At 38.7% G+C, this 25,448-nt stretch overlaps 1 protein-coding gene across 2 annotated transcripts; it reads left to right on the top strand.

Moving 5' to 3' along the window:
* Positions 1–5,722: 5,722 nt before the first annotated feature.
* On the top strand, positions 5,723–24,293 carry tdrd5 (tudor domain containing 5). 2 transcript variants are annotated; one of them, XM_042005547.1, is made up of 19 exons: positions 5,723–5,975; positions 7,804–8,047; positions 8,728–8,924; positions 9,184–9,490; positions 9,598–9,767; positions 11,926–12,009; positions 12,560–12,616; positions 13,359–13,521; positions 13,893–14,038; positions 14,435–14,646; positions 17,525–17,734; positions 17,834–17,900; positions 18,543–18,743; positions 18,973–19,107; positions 21,322–21,387; positions 21,864–22,046; positions 22,143–22,323; positions 23,628–23,803; positions 23,843–24,293. In XM_042005547.1, exons 2-18 carry the CDS (start codon positions 7,819–7,821, stop codon positions 23,771–23,773), a joined length of 2,754 nt encoding a protein of 917 aa, XP_041861481.1. In that variant the 5' UTR covers positions 5,723–5,975; positions 7,804–7,818; the 3' UTR covers positions 23,774–23,803; positions 23,843–24,293. The 2 variants fall into 2 exon arrangements, with proteins under 2 accessions (XP_041861481.1, XP_041861480.1); XM_042005546.1 differs by having other exon boundaries at positions 13,893–14,050.
* Positions 24,294–25,448: the final 1,155 nt, after the last annotated feature.

The raw sequence follows: 25,448 nt of genomic DNA, 5'->3' as shown, positions 1-25,448 counted from the left end.
AGGTGGCTCTGGGAGTTGCAGGTATCTTGTACATTAATGAAGTGATATTTTTGCAGTTGAGGGAACAGATCTGGAGAGGACGCTTTATTGTACATGTGTGCAGTCTTTCACTGATGGTATGAGGAAGACCAGCAATAGAATTAAATCTCCTCTTGACCAAGATTTGTTCTTGAATTAATTAAAAAGTTTGATTTTCCCCTAAAGACATTATAATGTTAGGAAACAATCTACAATATTTTAGTTATGTACTATAAAACAACAAATTACTTTATAAAGGACTAAAATGACTGAAAAAATATTAACTTGAAAAGCTGGAGTGACAATCTGCACGTCTCTGAGGAATATCTCAGCCAGCTTTCCTGCCACACCGAGACATCTCTGATTGACACTTATCAATGCTGCCACGTCCATCGTGTCTGATCTGTTGTACTTGTCACTGTTCATACATCACAGAATTACAAAAGTTCTTTTGCCGGGGAAAAAAAAAAAGATTTGACAAAAAAGTTACTGTAATTTTATTATTGTATTTTAATGAACTAAACAGAAGACAACACAAATGCTGGTTTTGTTCAAACATCATCAATGACACGCTGGTAAGAGTAGCCCTGAGTGTTTGTTGGATTTGTTCTTTGTTATGAACAAATACAGGAAACAGAAATTTTTCATTGTAGTACTTGACTTTAACACCTGGTAAAGACCAGTAATCGATTTTTTCTGAGAAATCAGACCTCTGCCAAGCCTTTGTGGACATTATTTTTTAGTTAGAAGTTCTAATGGCAAAGTTATGCCTATCTCCCCATAGTAAAGAAATCCAGACGGTAATCTGGATCATCCCCAAAATCTAATCACTTGTTCTTTGTTCCATTTGTGAGATTTCCTGAAAATTTCATTAAAATCTGTCCATAATCTTTTTAGTTGTGTTGCTAAGAGACAAACCATTGCCACCGAAAACACGACCTCTGCCTCAGCAGAGGTAATAATTAGCCCATATTAAGAAAAAAAAAGTTGCCATTGCACAATTTTCAGTTACATACAGGGTTTAAATAATTTGATAAATGCAATAATAAACATCAGTTAACTGTCTGTCACATCATTGATGAGTCTGTCCCTTGCTCCCCCGCTGTCATGCCTCCTTCCTCTTCCTCAGCAGGGGGAGGAGGTGGTGGGAGGGATGAAAGGTCAGAGTTCATGTTGAGAAGATCTGGAGGCAGAGGAAGAACCAATGCAGGGTGAAGGAGACGTAGGGAAGACCTTAACCCATCCCAGGCACTTATTTCACTTTCTGCTGCTTTTACCTGCAGATGACAAAAACGACTGAAAAGGATTTTCTGTACAAACCCTGCTGTAGATGCACAAACGTGTTAGTAAAAAGGTGTGTCTGATCAGATATATGATACATTAACAAATATTAAAACAAATAAGCAGGGCTCAAAGAAAATATAAACTGGTTTGGTTACTTACTCTGGCCTGCTGCTGTCTCTTGACCTCAGCTTCTGCTGCCAGGCTCTGCTGTAACTCAGCAGGAAAACTGAGCTCATCTCTGAGAGAAAATTGAACACAAGCACCACCCGGCCTGGTCAACAGGACGATCTCTGTGCAACACAAATCCCTAAAGTTCTCTTTGCTGTTTACCATGAGAAAGTAGTATGCAGAGAAAAATCCTTTTCAGTAACTGATACATTCTGCAGAAGAACCACCTCCTCGTTATACTGGACAAATTCACTCCTTCAGTTTAAGTTTTTAAAAGTATTATATTACATTTAGCCATTAAAATTATTTGTTTTCAACATCCCTAGACTTACATCGGATGCAGGGAAATTAGGACAAATCAGGAGGAAGCTTGATTAAAAACTAAAGAGATTTTTAATCTCCACTCTTACATGTCCGCTCTCTCCACCCTGATACCCCACCGGCAAGCAACAGAGTCAGCAACTGCTTGTATCTGCTCCCCAATCCTCCGTCTGTGCAGCAGGATGTGGCTGAAAGTATGCTGGGCAAGAACATCTCTGACCGCTGCCTGAACCAGACTCTGCAGCACTGTGGTCAGACTGGACAGAGCTGCGCTGCACAGAGCAACGTTTTCTATCTGGTAATAACACACTGCACTCAGCTCTGGCCTCACCAAGTCCTTCGTCACCACCTAGAGAAGCATAAGAAAATGCAAGTCAGTTCTAATTTTTAAATCTATATGCTATTATGTTTCATTCTGTCTGGTGTTTGTTTTTCGGTACCATGTGAGGAGGAACCTGCAACATTCTAAGTCGAATATCAACTTTGTAACACACATCAAGGAGTGGGAGGTAGAAAAGGAGGCCTGGAGGGAGAGGGAAGAGGCAGAGGGTTGTTCGATGTCAATCTCTTCATCCTTCCTCAGGCATATTAACTTTATTTATGTCTACCAGTTGTAACTCATGTCTTCTTGAACCTGTGCCTCAATAAAATAAAATAAATAAATGGACAAATTTTCACCTTACTCATATTCCTCTTGTAAATTTTCTAAAATAACTAATAAAAATGTCTTTTTCCAGCTGATTTCTGGTAATATTCATAAAAATACTCTGTTGGATATCATAATTATTATACTTATTTCTCCCAAACACTCTTTTTATTAAAAAAATATTCTTATGTTAACTTTGTGGTATTATTTTGACTAATTAACTTGGCCCTAACTTAGCAAAAAATAACCTACAAGGAAATCACTGACATAAATATCCTCAGAAAAGAACACCAAAAGCTATTTATGCTCCCGGGAGAACAAAAACGTAAGCCAATAACATTAAGAACATAAAGAGCCCTTAACCTCCTCTGGCCATATAGTCCTTAGGCTAAGCTAACTTTCATGATTCCAACAGATAAATATGAGAATAAACAGTAATTTGTGTTTACCTGGTCCTCTGGGTTTCCCTCGTAGGAGGTGGCCGAGTCTGAAGATTACAGCTCTCTCATGTTCCCTCACAACCTGTAAATCAAAATGACATTTTTCACTTAAACAGCCCAAATGTTGATGCATTGCCTTACTAATTTAAAAAAAAAGTGACAATGGTATTTGAAGAATAGTTTATTTGCATGATACAAAGCCCCAAATTCACTTGTCCAAATATTTTACTTCTTGTTGAGATGTATATAGTCCTTGTTATTTTTAGAAGAAACGGGCAAAATTATCACAGTTATATTAATTAGAAAGTTATAATGTGCTTGATTTCTATTTGGTTTGAGGTGTAATTCATACTTGTACGCAGAACCAGATGGAAAAAGGCAGGAAGAGGAGAACCAAAGCCAAGACAAAGACCATGAGCAGCCACTCAAACACTCCCAAGTTCTTCCGCTTCAGACCTGCAGAGACCCATGGTGCTCAGTGTGAAGCTCTTCAGACAACACATTGTTCAAACATCCATTTTATATCAAACTCCAAATTGCCCAAAAGCCTGACTTAGTACTGAGGACAGACAACTTTAAATTGTAGGTTTACTTATGCCAACAGCCGCACACAAGTGTTAAAATAAATTTCTAACAAACGTTCATACAAATAAGGCTGTCTGTATCACAACTATGGAGCTTTGACTCACCGTCTTCATGCTCTGCTGCCTCCAAGAGTCCCAAGTTCTCCTCTTTGTTCTCATCATCTCTAACACTGTCTATGTCCACCACTGTAGATTTCAACTTGACCCCTGTCTCCTGCTCCATCTTCATCTGGTTTGTGTCTGGCTTCTCCTTCTGTGGCCTGTCCTTCCTCACTGACGGTGTTTCAGGGAGTCGATCTGCTTTGGGTGCCCTTTGATGTTGACTTCTTGGCAGTCCTGAAGGTCCCCTCTCCTTCCGAGGCGTCATTTTTGGTCGGTGATTCGGTAGAACATTAGAGGACTTCTCCATGCTAGCTGGTGGCTCTGCAGTGAAAAGCATATTGATAGATGTTGAAAAGCTTTAATTTGAAAGGTTTTTAGGAGGTGAGGGGTTCTTTGTAATAATGAGGAAGACAATTTAGGACTTCTACCACTGGAAGTTGCTTCCTTTGTGGCTGGAAAAACTCGTGTCAGTGGTGTTGGTGCCTTCTGTGTAAATGAGATAGAATTAAAGCATTGTGAATAATGCTGACAGTTTGACTGTGGGCGTAACACAACAGTGGGAGTGCCACTTATGTCAGAGAGCTTTTCTGTTGTCAAAGTTATATCCTGAAAAAAATTAATAAAATGTTTTATTTAGTTTGTTTGTTAGTTTCTTTGCCCAAAAATTCTGACAAGAATAAAAACTACACCTGTTTTAAACATTAAATGGATAATGAAAATGTGTTACGTGGGGGGAAATGAGGGCTCCCTAACAGTGTGTTAATAAGTTAATGTCTTTTAGGGAAAGACATTGTTATATTTAACTATAAACAAGATCACATAATAATAAAACCTTGTGGTCCTTAGTGTTTGTGTCCATTTGTTTGGGTTGTGCTTTTAATCAGAGATGTCTGGAGGTGACATTTAAAGGTTAGATGATGAGACTGATTGGTTGGAGGCTACGGGAGTCAGTGTCCTGACAGGGAATGTGCAGACTCAGGTTTTGAGAAGATATCACAGAGAAAAACATTCAGTTTCCTCCCTAATGTGTCTTAATTAAACTGAATATTTACTCTAGAGCAGGGATCCTCAAACAAATTCTGGATTAACTGAAGATGGGACACAGAGGAGTAAGTGAGACAGGTAATGAGGGAGTTGAAATACTCTAAATGAGAAATATCAAGGTATACACTATAGTTTCTAAGTAGCTGGGAAAAAGTAGGCGCTGTTTTTTATACGAAAGAAAAACAGAACCAAATTACCAGTGTAATGTGAGGTTAAAGATTCAAATATTGATGATGAGAATATTGGGATACCCAGAGGAGGTCCTGAAATGACCAGAGGGGACCAATTAAGAGGCTGATCTCTTTAATTAAACAGCTAGGCCAGTTGCAGGGACCATTTAGTCAGAGTTGAGATAAAGGAAGGTTTGAGACACTTACAGAGAGAGTGTCCAAACTTTTGACTGGGGAAAGTTTCTCTTCCCCCAGATTTTGTTGACTGGTACATGCATGCCGCTGTTGCTGAGCGACAATTGATTTGAATATATCGTGTCTTTGTGTCACATTTATGTCTCATTTTTTTCTTCGCTAAATTAATAGCGCTAAATTGCGCTGATTTAATATCCAAGTTCATTTTCATTTGGTAGTGTTGTACCTTTGTACATACGGGGGTTAAATTGGGCCGAAACCTTCTGGGTGCTCAGCCACAGAACATGTTTGGTCATCACGAGACTTTTATCTTAATATCCGTCTTCTGCAACAATACATGGGTCTAATTTAGCACTTTCTCGAATTTAAAATCGTAAAGCTATGTTTTCCGTGACTTCTCCTGAACGCACCAGTCTCCTCCTCCGTGTGAATCTGTCAGCAGATGTGTTTAATTAGCGGGAACTGCATGGTGGAGAATAGTGCCCCCGTCAGTCAGACATGCGTGGTTTAATTTATTATTAGATAAAAATACATACCGAGCTCAAACAATAAACTGAGGCTGGCTATTTTAAAAGATTTACATCACTCTCAAGACATTTTATGTCAGCATACACTGACGGTTATTTTCAGAAGAGTATAGTTGGCTCTGCATGTAGAAATGAGTGGGCAACATCTTGGTTTCGGATAGGTTACTGCAGAGGTTCACGGAAGGACGAATAGCTCCTCTTGTGGAATTAACGGCTAAGTTTGGTGCAGCATAGACGTGATGTAGGTCGACGAAGTCGGAGTTCCACTTTATTCAAATTTTGCAGCACAAAGACGTTGTAACAGTCTCGTTTTTAATTTAACGTTGTTTTGTCAGCTGTTTTGAAGAATATAGAATTTGTTTTCTTTCTCTGTTTCTATCTCCGATCTGCATTGACGGTCTATTAGCAACAACAGGTGAGAAAAGTTTTAAGCTAGTAAAGAAGGGACAAGATACCTTTGGACGAATATAAGAGGGGTAAGTAACTAGAATTTATGTCCACAAGACTTTTTATGCAATTTTATTACAAGACAAAACATATATATATTTATATATATAAAAAAAAGCTGGCAGAAAGCGATAAATACATTTTTATGTGGTAATTTATTATCCACGTTAAATTTGTTGTTTGAGATTACGGTAGGATTAAACAGTTTGGGAAAGCTTTATGAAGCTTGGTGAAAACAAGGAATGCGTTAACATTCTTGTGAGGCTGTTAAAAGATGTAAACACAACACTGGCCTTAATGTCAACGGCGCCTTTATCCATGTGTCACATACATATAACAAGTTAACCTAACACAGAAAGACAACACGCGAAAAAGCAAATAAAATAGAAAATTTTCATAGACAATCCTATTTCTAAAGGCACACTCATCTTAGTCTGTTAATTTAGCATGCTTTACAGCAACAGTAGCTCTCCAACTAGTCTGTAAAGAAAATATATTTGCAGGAAGGCTGTATGCATTGAGTGCAAATATGAATTAAGAGTCAAACCTAATATACACTGCTCAAAAACACAAATAAAGGGAATACTTGAACAACACAATGTAACTCCAAGTCAACCACACTTCTGTGAAATCAAATTGTCCACCTAGGAAGCAACACTGTTAGCAAGACACCCCCAATAAAGGAATGGTTCTGCAGGTGGTGACCATAGACCACTTCTCAGTTCCTGCTTTCTGGTTGATGTTTTGGTCACTTTTGAATGATGGCGGTGCTTTCACGCTAGTAGTAGCATGAGACGGAGTATACAACCCACACAAATGGCTCAGGTAGTGCAGTGGAGAACGTTCTGCTGCCTGCAACACCCTCCAGCATGACCGGTTTGGCAGTGGGTCAGTAATGGTGTGGGGTGGCATTTCTTTGGGGGGCCGCACAGCCCTTCATGTGCTTGCCAGAGGTAGCCTGACTGTCATTAGGTACCGAGATGAGATCCTCATACCTTTGTGAGACCATATGCTGGTGCGGTTGGCCCTGGGTTCCTCCTAATGCAAGACAATGCTAGACCTTATGTGTCTGTAGTTTGTCAGCAGTTCCTGCAAGACGAAGGCACTGATGATATGGACTGGCCCGCCCGTTCCCCAGACCTGAATCCAATTGAGCACATCTGGGACATCATGTCTCACTCCACCCACCAACACAACGTTGCACCACAGACTGTCCAGCAGTTGGCAGATGCTTTAGTCCAGGTCTGTGAGGAGATCCCTTAGGAGACCATCCGCCACCTCATCAGGAGCATGCCCAGGCGTTGTAGGGAGGTCATACAGGCACGTGGAGGACACACACACTACTGAGCCTCACTTTGACTTGTTTTAAGGACATTACATCAAAGTTCGATCAGCTTGTAGTGTGTTTTTCCACTTTAATTTAGCGTGTAACTCCAAATCCAGACCTCCATGGGTTGATAAATTTGATTTCCATGAATAATTTTTGTGATTTTGTTGTCAGCACATTAAATTATGTAAAGAACAAAGTGTTTAATAAGAATATTTCATTTATTCAGATCTAGGATGTGTTATTTGAGTGTTCCCTTTATTTTTTTGAGCAGTGTATATAAATATATATATACTTCAGCAGGTTCATACATGTATATGTGTGTGTATATATTTAAGGCAATGACAGCCACTGTGATGTCCACTGTAGTATTCATGGGTAAACTCTTGGTGAATGCACACAATGTTGTATATCATCCAATCCAATTCACTTTATTTATAAAGCACATTTTAAAAACAAAGAAAAGTCTCCAAAGTGCTGCACATCAACAATCAACAATAATCAACAATCTGTCCTGCTATCTTCTCCAGATTCAAGCAGGCAAGATGAGCCAAGAAGAACTTTTGGCAAACCTGAAGAAGGATGTCCGCTCTTTGCTTGTTTCATCCAAGATGGGTTTGGACCCTGATCAGCTCAGAAAAGACTACTTCAACATGTTGGGACATCCAATGCCCCTGAAATGTTTGGGCTTCAGGAACATTATGGATATGGTTAGAGAGATGCCTGATGTAGTGTCTATTAACTACAGAGCAGATGGAAGCCCATATTTAAAGGGTATGGTGTTTTTATTCTATTTGCTGTAGTTATTTGGATTAAAAAAATCTTTAGGTTTACTGGATTAAAAGTGTAATTCTAGGATAGGCCCATAATAACTATCATATTATCACCTGATTGAAACTGTTTGAGCTGATTTTAAAGGATGATTGAAATTCATGAAAAAAAACTAGCACTTTAAAACACTATTCAGAATACTTCAGTTGTTTACAGCAGTGGTTCCCAACCTATTTTTCTTGGGGACCCCCTTCATGCAAATACTAAAAAGCCATGGACCCCCTACCTCACCCCACACACTGAAACCATGCTTGCTTTTATGCTTTCAAAAGCATAAGACCAAAATCCATAAATACCATAAATAATGTTTTCTGGCAGAGTCCTGTCCTTTGATAAGCCAAAGTTAAATAAACAACATATAGCCTTTTTTTTTTTCCCCTTAAAATAGGGACAGTGTGTGGACATTAATCACAATGGCTCTAAATTTTCAAAGCCTCGGGGAACCCCTTGGGGATCCCAGAGAGTACGTTGGGAACCACTGGTTTATAGGACAGTTTATCATATACTAAAGTTTTCCATGAATGTGATATCCTCAGTGTAAGGCAGGCTTTAGTTTTTAACTTTTACTTGCCAGTTATGCATTTTCTAGTATCTCATGTCCTGATTTGTCTTCAACATAAAAGTTGTGAGTGATGATTCCACTCGACACATTGAGGAGCTTGTGGCCAAGCAGCGGATGTCTAAGACTGACAAAGTTAAGAGGGAAGGATTTAGCTGTTACTATCCACGTTACAATCATGTTGCCCTCCCTAGAAAAGGTAGTGCTCCTCTAGCCCTACCTCCCCATCTGAGAGCACAGTTACGCCTCCTACTCTCCCAGGTAGGTTTCTTTTTTTTTTTTTTTTATCCATAATCTAGACTGTTTACACCTGAAGTTGTTCAGGGGTTTAAGTTTGTTTGTAAAGCTCCCCTTATTCAAGAGTTTGTGTTACAGCTGTTTTGTAAGCCTGTTGAAGTTTAAGCTTTTTATGGTGTTTCTTTTTTCTTTTTTTTTTTTTACCTTTTTGGAAATGTAGTTAGGGATGGCCAATTAAATGAGAGAAGCAGAAGCATGTGTAATGTTGTGGCTGTTCTCCTAGGGTGGACTTAGGTTGTCTGACCTAGAAGCCTGTTACTTACGTTGCTTTGGCCACCCGCTGCGTGTCCACGATTATGGCTTCTACTCCATTCGAGAGATGCTGGAGGCAGCGGGGGATATGGTCCTCATCCAGCAAGGCAGGTTTGGCTCAGTTCTTACCCTGAGACACCACATGCTGCCCAGAGCTCTCCAGAGGATGCCCCACTCACCGTACAGGACTGGACCGATAAAGCCAGGATTGCGTTTGCCTCACATGTCAGCTTCCACAGTTCCAGACATGGAAGTTCGAGTATTAGAAGAACATCCAGGTTTGTTAATAGATTTTTGGTTTGCTGTGGTCACGAAATTCCTTAGCTCCTAGATATTTTTATTTTGTCGCTGTTCTGATTTATTAAATTATATTTACGCTCTCCAGCTGAAGTTGCAGTGAGTCCGAGTCCTCTGAACCAACAATCTGAGAATATATTGAGCCCTGACCATAAGGAATCAGCCGACAGTAGCAAGCCAGAGATGGTTGAGAAAAGCAGTGACACCAAACCAGAGCCCTGCCAAGACAGTCAGTGTTTTCAGAAACGTGTAATCCAGGTGTGTTTTTATTTGGAAACATCCTCTCTTAAAATATTTGTATGTGGGGTTTGATGTATGTTACAGGCACAATGTTAGAGGGGTAGTGCACCCAAAAATGTGTTTTTTGAGCTGTGAACGACACCGTATCACTTAATTGTGATGAAAACCACATATTGTTGATAAAATTTGTATTTTTAAAATTTATTCTGAAAATGGGATTTTGTGGATTACGTTGTTTTTCATAACATCGTATCTACGTCACGTCAAAATTTTTAAAAACCCCACAGCCCCCTCCCTCCAGATGCAGATAGACAGGTCCTTGTCTTGCAAGCATAGAAAACCACGGCCACCAACGCGTATGAAGGGATGTCAGCTTATATGGTGTAGATTTGCTAGTTTCAGACTTCTTTTCCTTCACAGAGTTTCTGATGAAATATTCCTGCAGTGGGACGGATTTGTGCTTTTGAGGGGTGTAAAAGTAACACAGACTTTATTCTTTACCTGCTGATCCTCATCTGGCAACAGACAGCAGCTCAAATTGTGGCAACGGCAACTTAAAGCAGCACTTCCTGCAGCTGCCACAACCTGCGGTGAGTCTCCACAGCTTTCCAGAGCTGCTGGAGCTGCTGACAGGCCAGCGTAACAGCGCTAACGGCTCAGACTGATAGAGTGGCTGATAGAGTTCAGGACCACCTTGTTCGTGTGCAGTGTTGGGGGTAACGCGTTACAAAGGTAACTCGTTACTCTAATATACTACGTTTGGCAGTAACGAAGTAATACAACGCGTTACTAACTATATTTTGGTAATATTATTACAGTAAATGAGTCCGGTAATGCGTTACAATCCCAACTGTCAGTATAAACATCAGACAAATAAATAATAAAACAACCATCGCGCAACAGCCGAAAATAAATATGAAGTAGAAGAAGAAGAAGAAGAAGAGGAAGAAGAAGAAGACGAGGGAGGCGGCTTTAAATTAACAGAAGAAGAAGAAGAAAAGGACGAGGAATGATGGCAACCGACTCGACATTTTCTAAGTGGGTTTACTCTCACTATTTTGAATACATCAGAGAAATCGAAAAGAACAATGAGGTGTAGAACAAGAGTTTGTATCACATCATGTCGTTTAATTCTTCCATATCATTACATTATTGTAATTCAGCAGTTCATATTAACAACTACTTTCTGATGCAACCTCATTAGACTTTGTTGCCACACACATACTATAATAATGAGGAACTACATTTAAATGAGAACTATTCACCATGACAAAATATTGCGCACCTTCATTGCGTAATGCCTTGTCCTAAATGCTTATTTTGGTGAAAAGTAACTGAAAAGTAATATGTTACTTATTACTTTATACAGAGAGTAATATTGTAAAGAAATGTATTACTTAAAATTGAAAGTAACTGGTAATGTGAAATATATTACACTTGGGAAGTAACTTTCCCAACACTGTTCGTGTGTAGTTGAGCAGATTCAGGAGGGGAAAAGTCTTCCACCTCAAAGACCGCTCTGTGGCATAGGTCGTTGTGAATCTCGCTTTGCATCTTGCCAGTGAGCTGAGCTGCTGTCTGTCAATCATTTCTGCCAGTGTATCCTGTCCCACCCACTCTCCGCGTCCTTATCACCCCACACCTCCCACCCCAACCCTTGCAGTTTCAGGCATTTTTCAAATTCGGCAGTGGGTGGAGTTACGCAAAAAGTATGGGGTGACAGGCATTCATAATGTCATTCTCTAAATATAAGGCTTGAAAACTGTCAGAATCTTCATTAATAAGGAGGATGAAGTTGCTTTTGGTTCACCAGTGTAACAAAGCATCTACATGCCCAAAATCTGTTTCTTTCCGTTGCTATAATGCCAAATGTTTTTGGCTTGAGTACTAACTTTATTTATGCTTTAATGCATTAAAAGAATTAATGTTTTAATTCCCCACATTAATCTCTTTGCATTTACCCATTATTTTAAGAACCCTAATAAAAATCCCATTTTTCATATATTTTTTTTTTTTTTTTTTTTTTTTTTACAATGATCTGTTGACCCCCTGAAATTATTCCTGTTTTAGATCAACTATGTGGTAAAATGTCACTCAGATGCATGGATGAAATTTTTTTATATTCTCCAAGTTTTAGTTTAGTTGCATTACATTTTCTTTTCTGCTTCTGTGTCAGCTAGAGGAGGAGCTTCGCCAGCAAATCCTGGAGAATGGACTTGCTGGCACCGTTAGTCAGGAGCTGAAGGAAAAGTTAAGCAAGGTCAGACTTCACACTACTTTATAGTTGCATGTCCCAGGGTCCTGTTTTAATCCTGCAAGTGCAATGACATACAGCACACAGAATGTGTGGCTTTCTCCCAAGTGCACCTGCCATTTTGTTCCATATGTGTATATATAACAAAACAAAGTGAAAAACAGCTGGATGAAATTAAACATAAATCAGGTGTGACCTTTTAATACAGTTACTCTTACCTTAACACATCATTAGTCTCTCTCTGCTTGGAGATCACTGTCAGTCATGATGCATATGACAGCAACAGTTCATCAAATGGAACAATATTTTTTTATTTGTTGCCTTGGATGAACATGAACACACAGCAGCACAAATATACTGTCACAGCTAAGTTGGGTCTTTTATTTCCCAAAGATGACAGCAATACATATGAAGATGTTAGGAGCAGTTAATATGGCCATATTTGTTTGTGTTTAATCTGTTAACTTTGGGTATTTTGTACATAATTTAACCAAGACATTATTGCAATTATTATTTTAAAAGAACTAATTGAACTCATGTCTGCAACCTTCTGCAGGTTGTAAGTCAGACAGCTGGAGGATTATCAGTTCATGATCTACCTGCTGAGTACAAGGTAAAACAAAGAAATCTCTGTTGTTTAAACAGAAGACAGTTTGGCTTTAACTCATTATTACTAGATATTAAACCTGGATTTTCACAACCAGCCAAAAGTAAATTATTTGCTACTTGGTTCTACCTTTAGCTTATATTCTGTGTTTAGGCAGAGTGGATAACAGACTTGGAGATTTCCCCCTTGAGTGATTTACTCAGTTAGTTTAGCTCTTGTGTCCCTGTCTGTCTTTTGGAAATGTCGATTTGTCAGCATTGTTATGAATTCAATAGCTCTGAGCCCACCAAATAAAGAACTAACATAAAAACTATTTAAACTTGTAAGTTTGCTTACTGCACACTCACAAACTGCATGTTTAAAAGCTGTATGAGGAAAGAAATCTTATATACTTTGTTATAATTTATATTAAGTACATTTTAGTCCCATGTCTTTAAAGTCCATTCGAAAAGATTTATAAAGTAATCAGCGTCTACTCTATGCAACATAAGAATACCTTTTGCTTGGGTATTCCTTATAAGTATGCATTTTGCACATATTGATTTCTAGTTTAACTGGATCTGGAACAGGTTAGGTTTCCAGTATAAACTTAACTGGAACTGGAACAGGTTAGGTTTCCAGTATAAACTTAACTGGAACAGGTTAGGTTTCCAGTATAAACTGCCATAATAATAATGAAAACCTAACCCACTTAGACTGCTTTTATAAAACAATCTCCTTGGCATTCTTCTCTGCCCCCCTCCTCCAGAGACTCTTTGGTGAAGACTTGCCACTGATACAGACTGGCTTTGTCAGCGTCACTGAACTTGTTGGTGCCCTGAGTGACATTTTCCACTTGATAGCAGCAGAAGACCACAATGGACAACATTGGATAATAAAGAGCATACACGACACTGACAACACAAAATCAGGTGTGGAGGCACATAGTTGAAGTTTTCAGGCATAATTATTCAAGTTTCTTTCTTAAACAAAATGACCAGGATTTAACTGGCTCTTCATTGATGTTAGATCAAGATCATCAGATCAGATCAAGTCTCTAAAATCAGGTTGGCTGGAAAATTATCCCAAAAAATAAACATGGACAATTCATTGTGATATATTACTAGGTAATGTTTCCGTGATGATTCAGGAGGATCTTACAACACCAGTTTGTGTTTGTGGCATTTTTACGTGTCTATTCTCTTATATATTATCCTTCAATTCAAGAAATGATGTATTAAATACTTTTTGGAAAAGGTTTTCTTATAGAATAACATTTTTTTTTGTTTGTTTGTTTTTCCAGATTCTGATGAAATTAAGACTCCTACTGATACGTCAAAGTTGCCAGTTATGAGTACACAGTCTTCTGGGGAATGTACACCGGAGGATAGTGATGAGTTCACAGAAAATGATGAGAATAAAGAGCTGGAGACTAGCAACGTTTCCAAGGTCAAAAAGGCAGTAAGATAACATCTTTTTATTGAAATAATTTGATCATGCAAGGTTTTAAAAGTATAAGAGGCATCCACAAGGATGAAGTGTCTTTAACATTTGACAATAGACATTTGAAGTAGTAGCAAAAATTAGTCATACAGTTTTATTAATTGGTAAATGAATAAGACAGTAAACCCATAATTCCCCTCAGAGGTTTATAGCTTATATTTTATCTTTAGAAAATGCTTATTCCAGTACCCCATGTAAAATATTGGTTTTATCCATACATATAAGCTGGACAACCAAGGTATTTAGTTAAAATATAAGTAAACAATGAATGGTTACACTACCTCTATTGTGTCCTGCTCACCACCTTCACTCTGCTTTTATTGTTTTTATTGCTTCCTGTAGATGTCTGAAAAGTACCCTCTCCTTTGGGTGCTGTGCTCTGAGTTGCCGCTGGATGCCCTGCAGAATCAGCATCTCAAACCACCAACCCGCCACAATGCTCGAGAAGTGGTGGCAGTCTTGGTGGAGCAGGTGGTGTCGCCTGGACATTTTTACATCCGTTTCACTGAGTGCGAGGAAGCCCATGCTATGGAGAACATGATGATTGAGATGAGGTTGTGTAGATTGTCCACAGATAGTCTGTTAACCCTTCTTGTGCATGTTGTACAAACTGCAAGTGAAACTTGAAAAATTAGAATATAGTGCAAAACTTAATTTATTTCAATTATTCAACTTGAAAAGGTAAACTATTATATAGACCAGGTGTGCCCAAGTCCAGTCCTTGAGATCTACTATCCTGCAACTTTTAGATGAAACCCTTCTTTAACACACCTGAATCAAACGAATGGCTCGTTACCAGGTGTCTGCAGAGTTGAATGACATGTGGATGAGAGAATTCAGCCATTTGATTCAGGTGTGTTTGAGAAGGTTGCATCTAAAAGTTGCAGTAGTAGATCTTGAGGACCAGACTTGGGCGTGCCTGCTATATACAAAGTGAGATACACTATATTGCCAGTAGAAGTCACTCACCCATTCAAATAATTGAAATCATGTATTTCAATCACTTCCATTGCAACAGGTGTTTAGAAATCAAGCACCAAGGCATGCAAACTGTTTCTACAAACATTTGTGAAGGAATGGGTCGCTCTCAGGAGCTAAGGGAATTCCAGCATTGAACTGTGATAGGATGCCACCGGTTCAACAAGTCCAGTTGGGAAATTTCCTCACTTCTAAATATTCCACAGTCAATTGTCAATGGTATCATAACAAAGTAGAAGTGATTGAGAATGACAGGAGCTCAGCCACGAAGTCGTACAACTTGTTAAAGGTGCATAGTGCGCAAAGGTTGGCAACTTTCTGCAGAGTCGATTACTACAGACCTCCAAGCTTCATGTGGCCTTCATATCAGCTCAAGGACAGTGTGAAGAGAGCTTCATGGATTGGGTTTCCATGGCCAAGTAGCTTTGTCCAAACCATACATCACCAAAAGCAATGCAAAGCGTTGAATGCAGTGGTGTAGAGAACGCCGCCATTGGACTCGTTCTCTGGAGACACAAATCAAACTTCACCATCTGGCGATCTGATGGAAGAGTCTGAGTATGGTGGTTTCCAGGATAATGGTACTTGTCTGACTGCATTGTGCCAAATGTAAAGTTTGGGGGAGGAAGGATTATGGTTTGTGGATGTTTTTCAGGAGCTGGGCTTGGCCCCTTAGTTCCAGTGGAAGGAACTCTGAATGCTTCAGCATACCAAAAGAATTTGGAACTTTGTGAAAACAGTTTGGGAATAGCTCTGTTTCAACATGTCTGTACACCAGTGCACAAAGCAAGGTCCATAAAGACATGGATGGCCAAGTTTGGTGTGGATGAACTTGACTGGCCAGCACAGAGTCCTGACCTCAACCTGACAGAACACCTTTGGGATGAATTGGAGCCAAGGCTGAGAGCCAGGGCTTCTCTTCAAACATCAGTGTCTGACCTCACAAATGTGCTTCTGGAGGAGTGGTCAATGGAATGGTTACTTTTTGTCGAAAATGTAAGATAATCAAAATGTTATTTTAATAATTAATTTGTAATCTGTCATAAATGTAAATGGTATACTTTTTTTCTACTGTAAACGGACCCCAGGAAGAATAACTGATGCAGCATGCTGCTGATGCTAATGGGGATGTCAATAAACATAAACACTCCAAGGTGGGAAAGCCTCAAAGGATATCGTAAAAAAGTTGGATGCTCAAAGTGCTGTATCAAAGCACATCAATAAAAAGTTGAGGGAAAAGTGTGGAAGAAAAAGATGGTGAACCAGCAGGGATGACCGCAGCCTGGAGAGGATAATCAGGAACAGGCCACTCAAAAATGTGAGGGAGCTTCACAAGGAGTGGACTAAGGCTGGACTTGGAGCTTCGAGAGCCACCACACACAGACGGATCCTGGACATGGGCTTTTAAATGTCATATTCCTCTTGTCAAGCAGCTCCTGATCAAATCACAGCATCAGAAGCGTCTTACCTGGGCTAAAGAAAAAATGAACTGGTCTGTTGAGCAGTGGTCCAAAGTGCTCTTTTCTGATCTCATTTGGAAAACAAGGTCTCAGAGTCTGGAGGAAGAACGAAGAGGCAACAATCCAAGACACTTAAAGTGCAGCGTGAAGTTTCCACAGTCTATTGATTTGGGAGCCATGTCATCTGCTGGTGTTGATTTACTGTGTTTTATTAAGTCCAGAGTCAACGCAGCATCTACCAGGAGATTTTAGAGCACTTCATGCTTCCTTCAGCAGAAAAGCTTTTTGGAGATGCTGACTTTATTTTCCAGCAGGACTTGGCACCTGCTCACACTCCCAAAAGACCCAGAACCTGGCTCAATGACCAAGGGATTACTGTGCTTGATTGGCCAATAAACTCTCCTGACCCGAACCCCGTAGGAAATCTATGGAGTATTGCCAAGAGAAAGACAAGATGCATGAGACGGAGCAATGCAGAAGAGTTGAAGGTGCTATTGAAGCATCCTGGTCTTCTATTTTACCCCAGCAGGGCCACAAGCTGATAACATCCATGCCACACCGCATTGAGGCAGTAATTCCTGCAAAAGGGGCTCAAACCGAGTACTGAGTTCATATGCATGGCTATACTCTTCAGATGATCAACATGTTTGTTTTCAGTAACCTGTTTCTTGGAGGGTTTGTTTTATGTAATATTCAAATTTTCTGAGATTTTGATTTTGAGGTTTTCATAAGCTGTAAGCCATAATTATCAAAATTATAAGAATTAAATGCATGAAATATCTCACTTTGCATATACTGTATCTATATCAGTTTACCTTTTTAAGTTGAATTACTAAAATAAGTTTTACACAATATTCTAAAATTTAAGTTTCACCTGTATATGATGCTGCTGTAGAATTATTTAATTTTACTGACACATTTATAATTTTATCATACAATCAATGTAGCAAAGAGTGTGTTAACTCTGTTTTTGTTTTTTCCTGCTCTTTCTAAGACGATGTTACACCTTTCCCGAGGTGTCGGAACGGTACCGCCTTCCTCAGCAATTTATCCGGCAAGGTCAGGTCTGCTGCGTGTCACCCAGAGGGATGTGGTTCTATCGAGTGGTTATCCACGCAGTTATCAGCTCCACTCAGGTTCAGGTGTACTACGTCGACTTTGGCGATATAGCAGTGGTTAAAAGTGCCGACCTCAAGTTTCTCAAGTAGGGGCCTGTCAAACATTTAAGCAGTTAAACTGCAGAAATCTTATTCCAGAGCCAGTACATGTGTGGCTTCCTGTACTCTTCATCTCTGATTTCTAGGTCCAGTTATTCTGTTCTTCCAGCACAAGCTGTTCCGTCATCACTCACTGGAATTAAGCCCACCTCAGTAAGTTTAAAGCTCATTTGTGGACACATTTTCTTTTCAAGCGTGAGCTTTCTTACAAACCATTATAACTTGTTGTCTTTTATCACTACACACCAGTGAACATAATTTTCTAGATCTATTCTAATAATATATCTACATAAATGTCCAGGTATATGTTATTGCTCTTTCCTGGCTTGTTGGGACAATTCTAATGGATTTTATGGAACCAACTGAAATGTGTTTTCTAGTATGTTCTGTATTGAACAGCCTTGAAGTCAGAGTTAAGATGGAGTAATCATCCAACACAGTCTCATTATTTTCATTTACAGTGAAAAACCATGAATGCAGTATATCAGGGGTAGCCAACGTCGGTCCTCGAGAGCCACAATCCTGCAGGTTTTACATGCATCCCTGCACCGACACACCTGACATAAACTAATGAGTCATTGTGCAGACCCTTGTAGGCTGTTGGATCCATTTAATTTGAGTCAGGTGTGTTGGTGCAGGGATATATGGAAAACATGCAGGATAGTGGCTCTTGAGGACCGACGTTGGCCACCCCTGCGGTATATTCTTAAAATACATTATTTTTGGAAAGCACCCGACTGCAGCTCATTGCTGTTCAGTTTTATGAAGAAGTCAGCTGTGGTCGGTCACTTGCAGGGTAGCTGGACTTCTGAGGCCACCGCTGCTTTCAAGAATCTGTGCTCTGATCGCACCCTAGTGGGTGCCTTGGACTGCTACACTGGGGATGTACTGCAGCTCTTCCTGTGTGACACACACACTGATCAGGACATCTATATCCATGCTGTGCTGGTGAGCCAAGGCCACGGGACAACATGCAGCCCTGCAGTCTCTGCAGAAGTGAGTCAGTTACCAAAACTATAGTGTTTTTACAAGAACAAATATTAGTTTTAGATAATCTTTTTTTTTGTTTGTTTGTTTTTTACTGCTAGTAGTACACCAACTAAGTATATTTTTGCTGTACGTGAATTGCACTGCATGATTAAAGAATACTTGAAATAATAATTCTGCATATTAATATTTTTAATTCCGGCTAGCTTGTAAGTTAATCTGCAATTTCTTTTCATAGTCTTGTGTTCAAGTCACACCAGTGAGTCTTTACTTGGGCAAGGGACTGACTGACCTGCCAGAGGTAGACAAGAAACTGATTTCATTTCCAAAATCAGCAGAGTCTCCTGAACAGTCCACGGTGGCCACACTAAAGGTAGCACAAACACAAATCAGAGTTTGTCCTTGTTTTTTTCCTGCCTCTCACTGCAGTTCAGCAATAAGACACGATTTTACAGGTCAGATTAGCTGCTAGTGTGCCAGTATTTAGGCTTTTTGCTGTTTTGTTTTTCTTTATCTTATACAGAAAGTAAAAGTTGCAGCTTTTTTTTTTTTTTTTAGGTAATGCAGGTTTTCCTTTCTTTTTTTAAAGTGTCTGAGAAAAGTGAAAAGGATTGTTCAGACATTGTGCGGACATGAGTCCTGGATGAAATATAGGGTAGATTGAGGAAGCATTTAAACCCGATCACTCAGGTCAATGTTGTCTTCATTCCTCAGATAATCTGAACAAAATCCATTCTGTACCAATTGTGAACTTCCCTCATAGTCGCTACGACCCAATGCAGTGTGTTTGTGACTAAGCACAAAAAGTTAGGAAGTTTGTGTTTGGTTGTTTATTTATTTGTTGTAATAAACCTTCTTGGCAACAGATCTTCTATCATTTGCGATAGCATGACACAAAACACATACTCATCCCTGCTGCTCCTCCCACAAAGCATTTTCCTGACTAATGTGATACCATTTAAAGTGGCATAAGCTTTATTTCCAAAAAGCATTGTTATAACAAATCTACCAAACAGATTTTTTTCTCACTTTTTGTGCAAAGTTCATATGTATAATAATATAATATATATGAAAAGTTCTTTAAAAATTAAGGTGTTTGTTTATGTCACCTCAGTTTTTTGTTTTTAATTTAAATGACTGTATTTGTTTGTTCTCTCCCTCCCCCATCACTTCTATTTATTTTCCTACCCAGTCTTTTAGTGTCGTTGTAAAGCGTTTATTCTCCCCTGACCATAGCTCTTATCTTAACAACCATACTGTCAATGCTGCGAGCCCAATGCATCACATGTTCTCACATAAACAATGTACACAGTTGTATAAAATACGCACATCATCTCACTAAAGGGGGAGCTGCAGCCCAAAGCTGCTTAATGTATGGTCACACTGCTGGAAGGTCACAGCTGGATGCTGGACAATAAATAAGATGGAAGCCAATCAGTGGATTTTTAATGGAAACTGGATTACAAGATTCTCTGTCATATGTTAATGCGTGATTTGCCTTTAAACTGAACATAAGAACATTTTTATTTTTTTATAGTTTATTTTAACTTTTTTTTTTAATTCCTGGGAGCAAAGTAATGCATTAAAACCTTTTACAAGCACAGATTCAACTAGACTAAACAGCAGCGGCAAAACTATTAATGCATGAAAGAAATAGAATAGGAAAAATAAATTGTGGCAAACCCCATGTTGGATAAATATTTTTGCACTTGTGTGTTAGTTTGGGTTGTAACACAGTTGCTACGGGTTACAGAGCCAGTGACCATTAATAGGTATTTGAAAAACGACACATTCCTTCAGTTCAAATGTTTTACTCATCGCTCCGTGATGACATTTGATAATTAGCAGGTCTTCCATTTAATAAATACAACCCTGAAAACCAGTAACACAGACCCTTTACACTCCAATAGATCACATCATTAATGATTTAACCAAAACTAAGCCAAAGTGCATAAGTAGTATTTAAAAAAACTAAATTTACTTTAACTGTTTCCATAGAAATTAAGCAGGTAAGTAGCAGCCAGGTGCTGTCAATTAAATACACTTGATGTCCTCAGTGTTCAATCCAAACGTCTTGCAGAGACGGGGGCATGCCAGACATGAACGTGGCACTTTAACTCTGCAACCTTTTGCAGCAAAATAATAATTAACTAGAAGCAATCAGAGAGCGCAGATAGTTTTAAGTTTTCTCCATCAATTTTTGGTAGAAAGTTATCCATAATTTCACACATTTATATTTATACCCTCAATGTTAAGGCAAAAAAAAAAGATGAGGCGAAGCTAGTGGCAGTAGGACTGAACGAATGCCCTTATGTCTGTAAAGAATCTAATAAAAAATTCCTGGATCCAGGCAGTGATCCGGATCACCCCAAAGTTTAATCACTTGTTCCTCATTTTATTTTGGAGATTTCCAAATGTCTACATACTTGATGTCTGGATTAAATTTAGAAATGCTGTATGTTTGTTATGGTGATGGTAACGTGTTTGTTACAGTCTAAACTGCTTCTACTTAAAAGCACTGTACAATTGATTTTATTTATTTATTTTTGTATTGTGACATGAAAGATATGTTTTTTTGCTGTCGCAGATTGAAGAGGAAGAAATACCCGCTTTGGAGTTAATCGAGGAGGATGAGATTACTCCCTGCATTCGGGTAAAAACCACCACTCTTTATTCCAAGTGTTTTCAGGAGGGTTGAAATGATGATGGTTTACTTAAGTATGAGAGTTTTGGTAATTCCTTGTCTAAGCTGGGTTAAAACTAGTGATGAACCATATTATAACATACCAGTAAACTAGAAGCACTCCTTATTGCCAATGATTGTGGTCATTATTTTTGAGTTAGAAGCTCTAATGGCAAAATTATCCTGATCTCCCCATTGTAACGAATCTTTTCCAGGCGGTGATCCAAATCACCCCCAAAATCTAATTACTTACGCTTTATTCCATTTGTGAGATTTCCTGAAAATTTAATCAAAATCCGCCCATAACGTTTTGAGTTATGTTGCTAACAGACAGAAAAAGCACTGTGCTGAAAACATACCATCAACCTCTGCCTTGGCTGAGGTAAATATAACAAGCATGGCTCTTAACTGTACAGTAACCATCTGCTTCCTATTATCTCTTTCAGGGTATGAAGGCTGACTCTTTCAGTGTTCAGCTGAATGACCAGAACTTGAGCTGGAGTGAACCAGAGTCTTTGAGTAGTAGATCTCCTCCTACTAGACCCCCATGTCCAGCCTCAACTCCTAATGCACCTCCAGATCTGATCCACACCAGCACAGCCCCAGCTGACAGTAATGCTGACCCTAAAGTGAGATGACTTAATCTGTATTTTTTTAGCACCTCTGTATGGCACTTCAATGATGAAAATAATGTTTTAATAGTTGAAAGTTTTCTGTGTTTTCAGACACAGATGGCGACTCCTACATCAGCTACATCCAGCACCACCTGCCACTTAGATTGTCCTCCAAAGGAGGTGCAGCAACAGCCAAAAGTCACTGCCCCCTCATCAGTCGAGCCTCCTTTGATTCAGAGGACACCGGCCCCCCACACTCCTCACCAGGGTCAAATCCAAAACTTCACACAAGGTACATCAAATGCCCACAGTGTACACATAACTTCTGACCACAGGAATCCAATGTGCTGAAGTTGAGGAGATGACTCTGAGAGTCAAAGCCCTGTTGTTACAGTGCCTAACTCAGCTACCCTTCGTTACAGATTTTTTAGTCGCAGCAGTTACCAATTGTCAACACTTCCTGTTTACTGTAGAACGGTGACATTAAGGATGAAAAGTTTATAAGTACTAACACAGCTTTTTCTTTTTTTATGTACTCATTTTCTAACAGTTACACAGTGACCTTCATTAACCTGCACATGCACACTCATTCACTCCATCTCTCACTTTCTACCATGCACACAGTGAAAAGCCCTCAATGAAATTAGAGCCTGTCCATGGATGCAGAAAGGGCATATTGATTTCCATTCTGCTGCTTGCAATAGTGAATGTACCTGCAGAGAGAACCTGACACAGATCCAATTAAACCTGTTACCAGAGCTATTTGACCCAACAAGCTGCTTTCATTGCTTTTGTCCTGATATTGATATACTGCTGCCCCAGTGGGCTTTCACTTCCACTCTGCAAGGGGAAATAGCCAAACAGTTTTAAGACAGGCTCATCTACAAATCTCACTTTTACAAACCAAAGCATCAAAGTGCTGCACAAACGCAGATGAAGCCACAAGATAGAAACGACAGTTGGTGCATGACAAATTGGAAGATTTCCGTCTGTGTCATGAAAGTGAGGTAACATTCAAACAGCATAATTTCTCATTTTCCTGTCAATAATTGCTCTAGTTTTTAGCAAGCCTTTCCTTTCATATATAACTTTCACCAAAACTTCTTTGCTGACTTGACACAGGCACTGCATTGCAGAAATATGACTAAAAACATTTACACTTATCAATAACTGCACTTTTTTTGTAGTGATAATTGTGTATTTCTCGTCATGTTGCTCCAGTTAAGCTTCATGGATTTGCAGATTTGCTTTAAACAACGAGATCCTTTGTCAGCTGTTTGTCAAATTACTACTCAGAGAAAACACTGTTTGGATTTAGTGATTCCAATGAATAAACCCCGTAATGGGAGTGTGGTATTGATGTTTTCAGTGACAAAACCTAAAATGTTTTTGAAGGTCTTTATTCAAACTAGCATGACAGATGTTCCAGAGGTTTGTTCTATGCTTTGATACTATCGTATAATAGACCTATCTGTTATCATTTATCACAAAATATCTTAAAGGATGTAGTTATTTATGAAGGATGCAAAAAGGTTTTAATGTTATTTAGAATATTAGTAAAATATATTAAATTGAAAGTGTATTTGTGTTTCTCAGGTTCACCTGTGTCTCCCTTCACCCTACGAAACCCTGGCATCCTGTTTCCTCTGTTTGGGTCCAGACAGGCTGTGACTCCCACATCTACCTCAACACAAATTATAAATCAGCTGCAAAAATTACTCACAACAACAATGAAGGAATAGCTGCTTCAGAGAAACATTGAAGCTGGGAAAGAAAGAAAACTTAAGTCCTTTCCAGATTTTTTTTTTCTTTCTTTTTGTTTTGGGAAGTTAATTTTCATGACATTTTAATGTTAATTTGTTAAACTGTGTTAGACTATGTTTGATTAAGGTTAATGTTGATAAAGTAGCACTTTTCTAACAGTTCATACAAGAAAAATTACAGGGAATGGATGATTCTTTCAATGGGAATAAGTTTTGTTAAGAGCTTCCTGAATTTTCAAAGGCTATTAATGGTTTTATTTACTAATCCATATTAATATTGCTGTTTGAGACTGTTTAACAGTTTAAAGTGCTGTTATGATATACACAAAGAAAATATTTAACTTAACTAATCTAATTTTAGTTTTGACAATCTTATTTGATAGGATGCTATTTTTGTGTTTAAATCTTAAAAATTAGTGCTGCTTTCTACTCTTTTTGTCTTCATGTTGCTGAATCCAATGAAGATCTAAATATGACATTAAAAACATAAACAAATCTTTATTGCCGCGTCCTGTTCAGTGTGATTAAACATGTAAACTGCATATGTTGTGCTGTAAACCACACAGAATAATGCATTGTTTCATATTCAGACTTTCCACTGGTTTTGGTCCTTTCTTGCTGTTTTTTTTTATTATCATTATTATTATTATTTGCCTGAGCTAAGGCCTTTATTGAGACAATTATCCTGAATACTACATGCATAGACATTTTATACATTCACAACACAATTCTGCAAAATTTTCACCTGTACAGTTTATGGTGTGCACAAATTTAGCATATCAACACCCTTCCAGGTTTATATTCATGAATTGTTTTTTTGTGTGTTTGTAAGGTGCTGGGCAGTATTTAAAACACATTATTAATACAAGTTGACAGAACATGTCAGTCCTTGGAAGATGCGCACAACGTTGCATGCTCATTTAACACCACTCCAAACAGCAAGCCCCATAAGTGTGTTAGAGTAGGTGGAGGAGGGTGATGCTTGGAAGACAGATGCTCTGTTAACCTTATTAAGAAGGAGAGTAATGTGGTTGCAGCTGAATTAGCGGCCGGCAGTAACAAAGCATCTGTTTACTGAATGAAGCATGAAGATCTGATGGCTTTGATTTACAGTTGAAACCTGAAAGCAACATGTCGAATAAAGACATATTTAACAGGCTTTCAGTTTGCTAATTGGCTGAAGAGATGAGGTACTCCTGATAATTCAGATGGTTATCTCCACAAGTTGCAAGTGACTATTTTTGAAAAGGTTGTCATTAGAGTATTTAACCATTTCTGCTTTGATTCAAAGTGAAATGGTTAAAATATCAGTTTTTTTGTGATTATAATTATGGTTCTAGTTAAAGAATCAGTCTAATTTTGTCAGCTCAAGTTAATATTTTTCAAGTGGTAATAAAACAATTCCCAATTATAAAAAGTTACAAATGATATGATATATACATATATTTAGCATGTGCAACATATGCAAAGATACACAATGTGATGGGATTCAAAGTGTAAAAGGTGACAGTCAGAATTAGACCAGGTGTGTAATCAAGGCTCTGGCAGAGGTAGGTGAGTTGTAAAGTCTGATTGCAGAAGGTAGGAACAAAAACAATAAAATAGATAAACTGACTCATTCTGCTCTCAGACTTATAATAAACTTGTGTTAAAT

The sequence above is a fragment of the Melanotaenia boesemani genome, chromosome 14 (genome assembly GCF_017639745.1).
Source record: "Melanotaenia boesemani isolate fMelBoe1 chromosome 14, fMelBoe1.pri, whole genome shotgun sequence".
Lineage (NCBI taxonomy): Eukaryota > Metazoa > Chordata > Actinopteri > Atheriniformes > Melanotaeniidae > Melanotaenia > Melanotaenia boesemani.
This window is presented reverse-complemented; position numbering and strand designations above follow the sequence as displayed.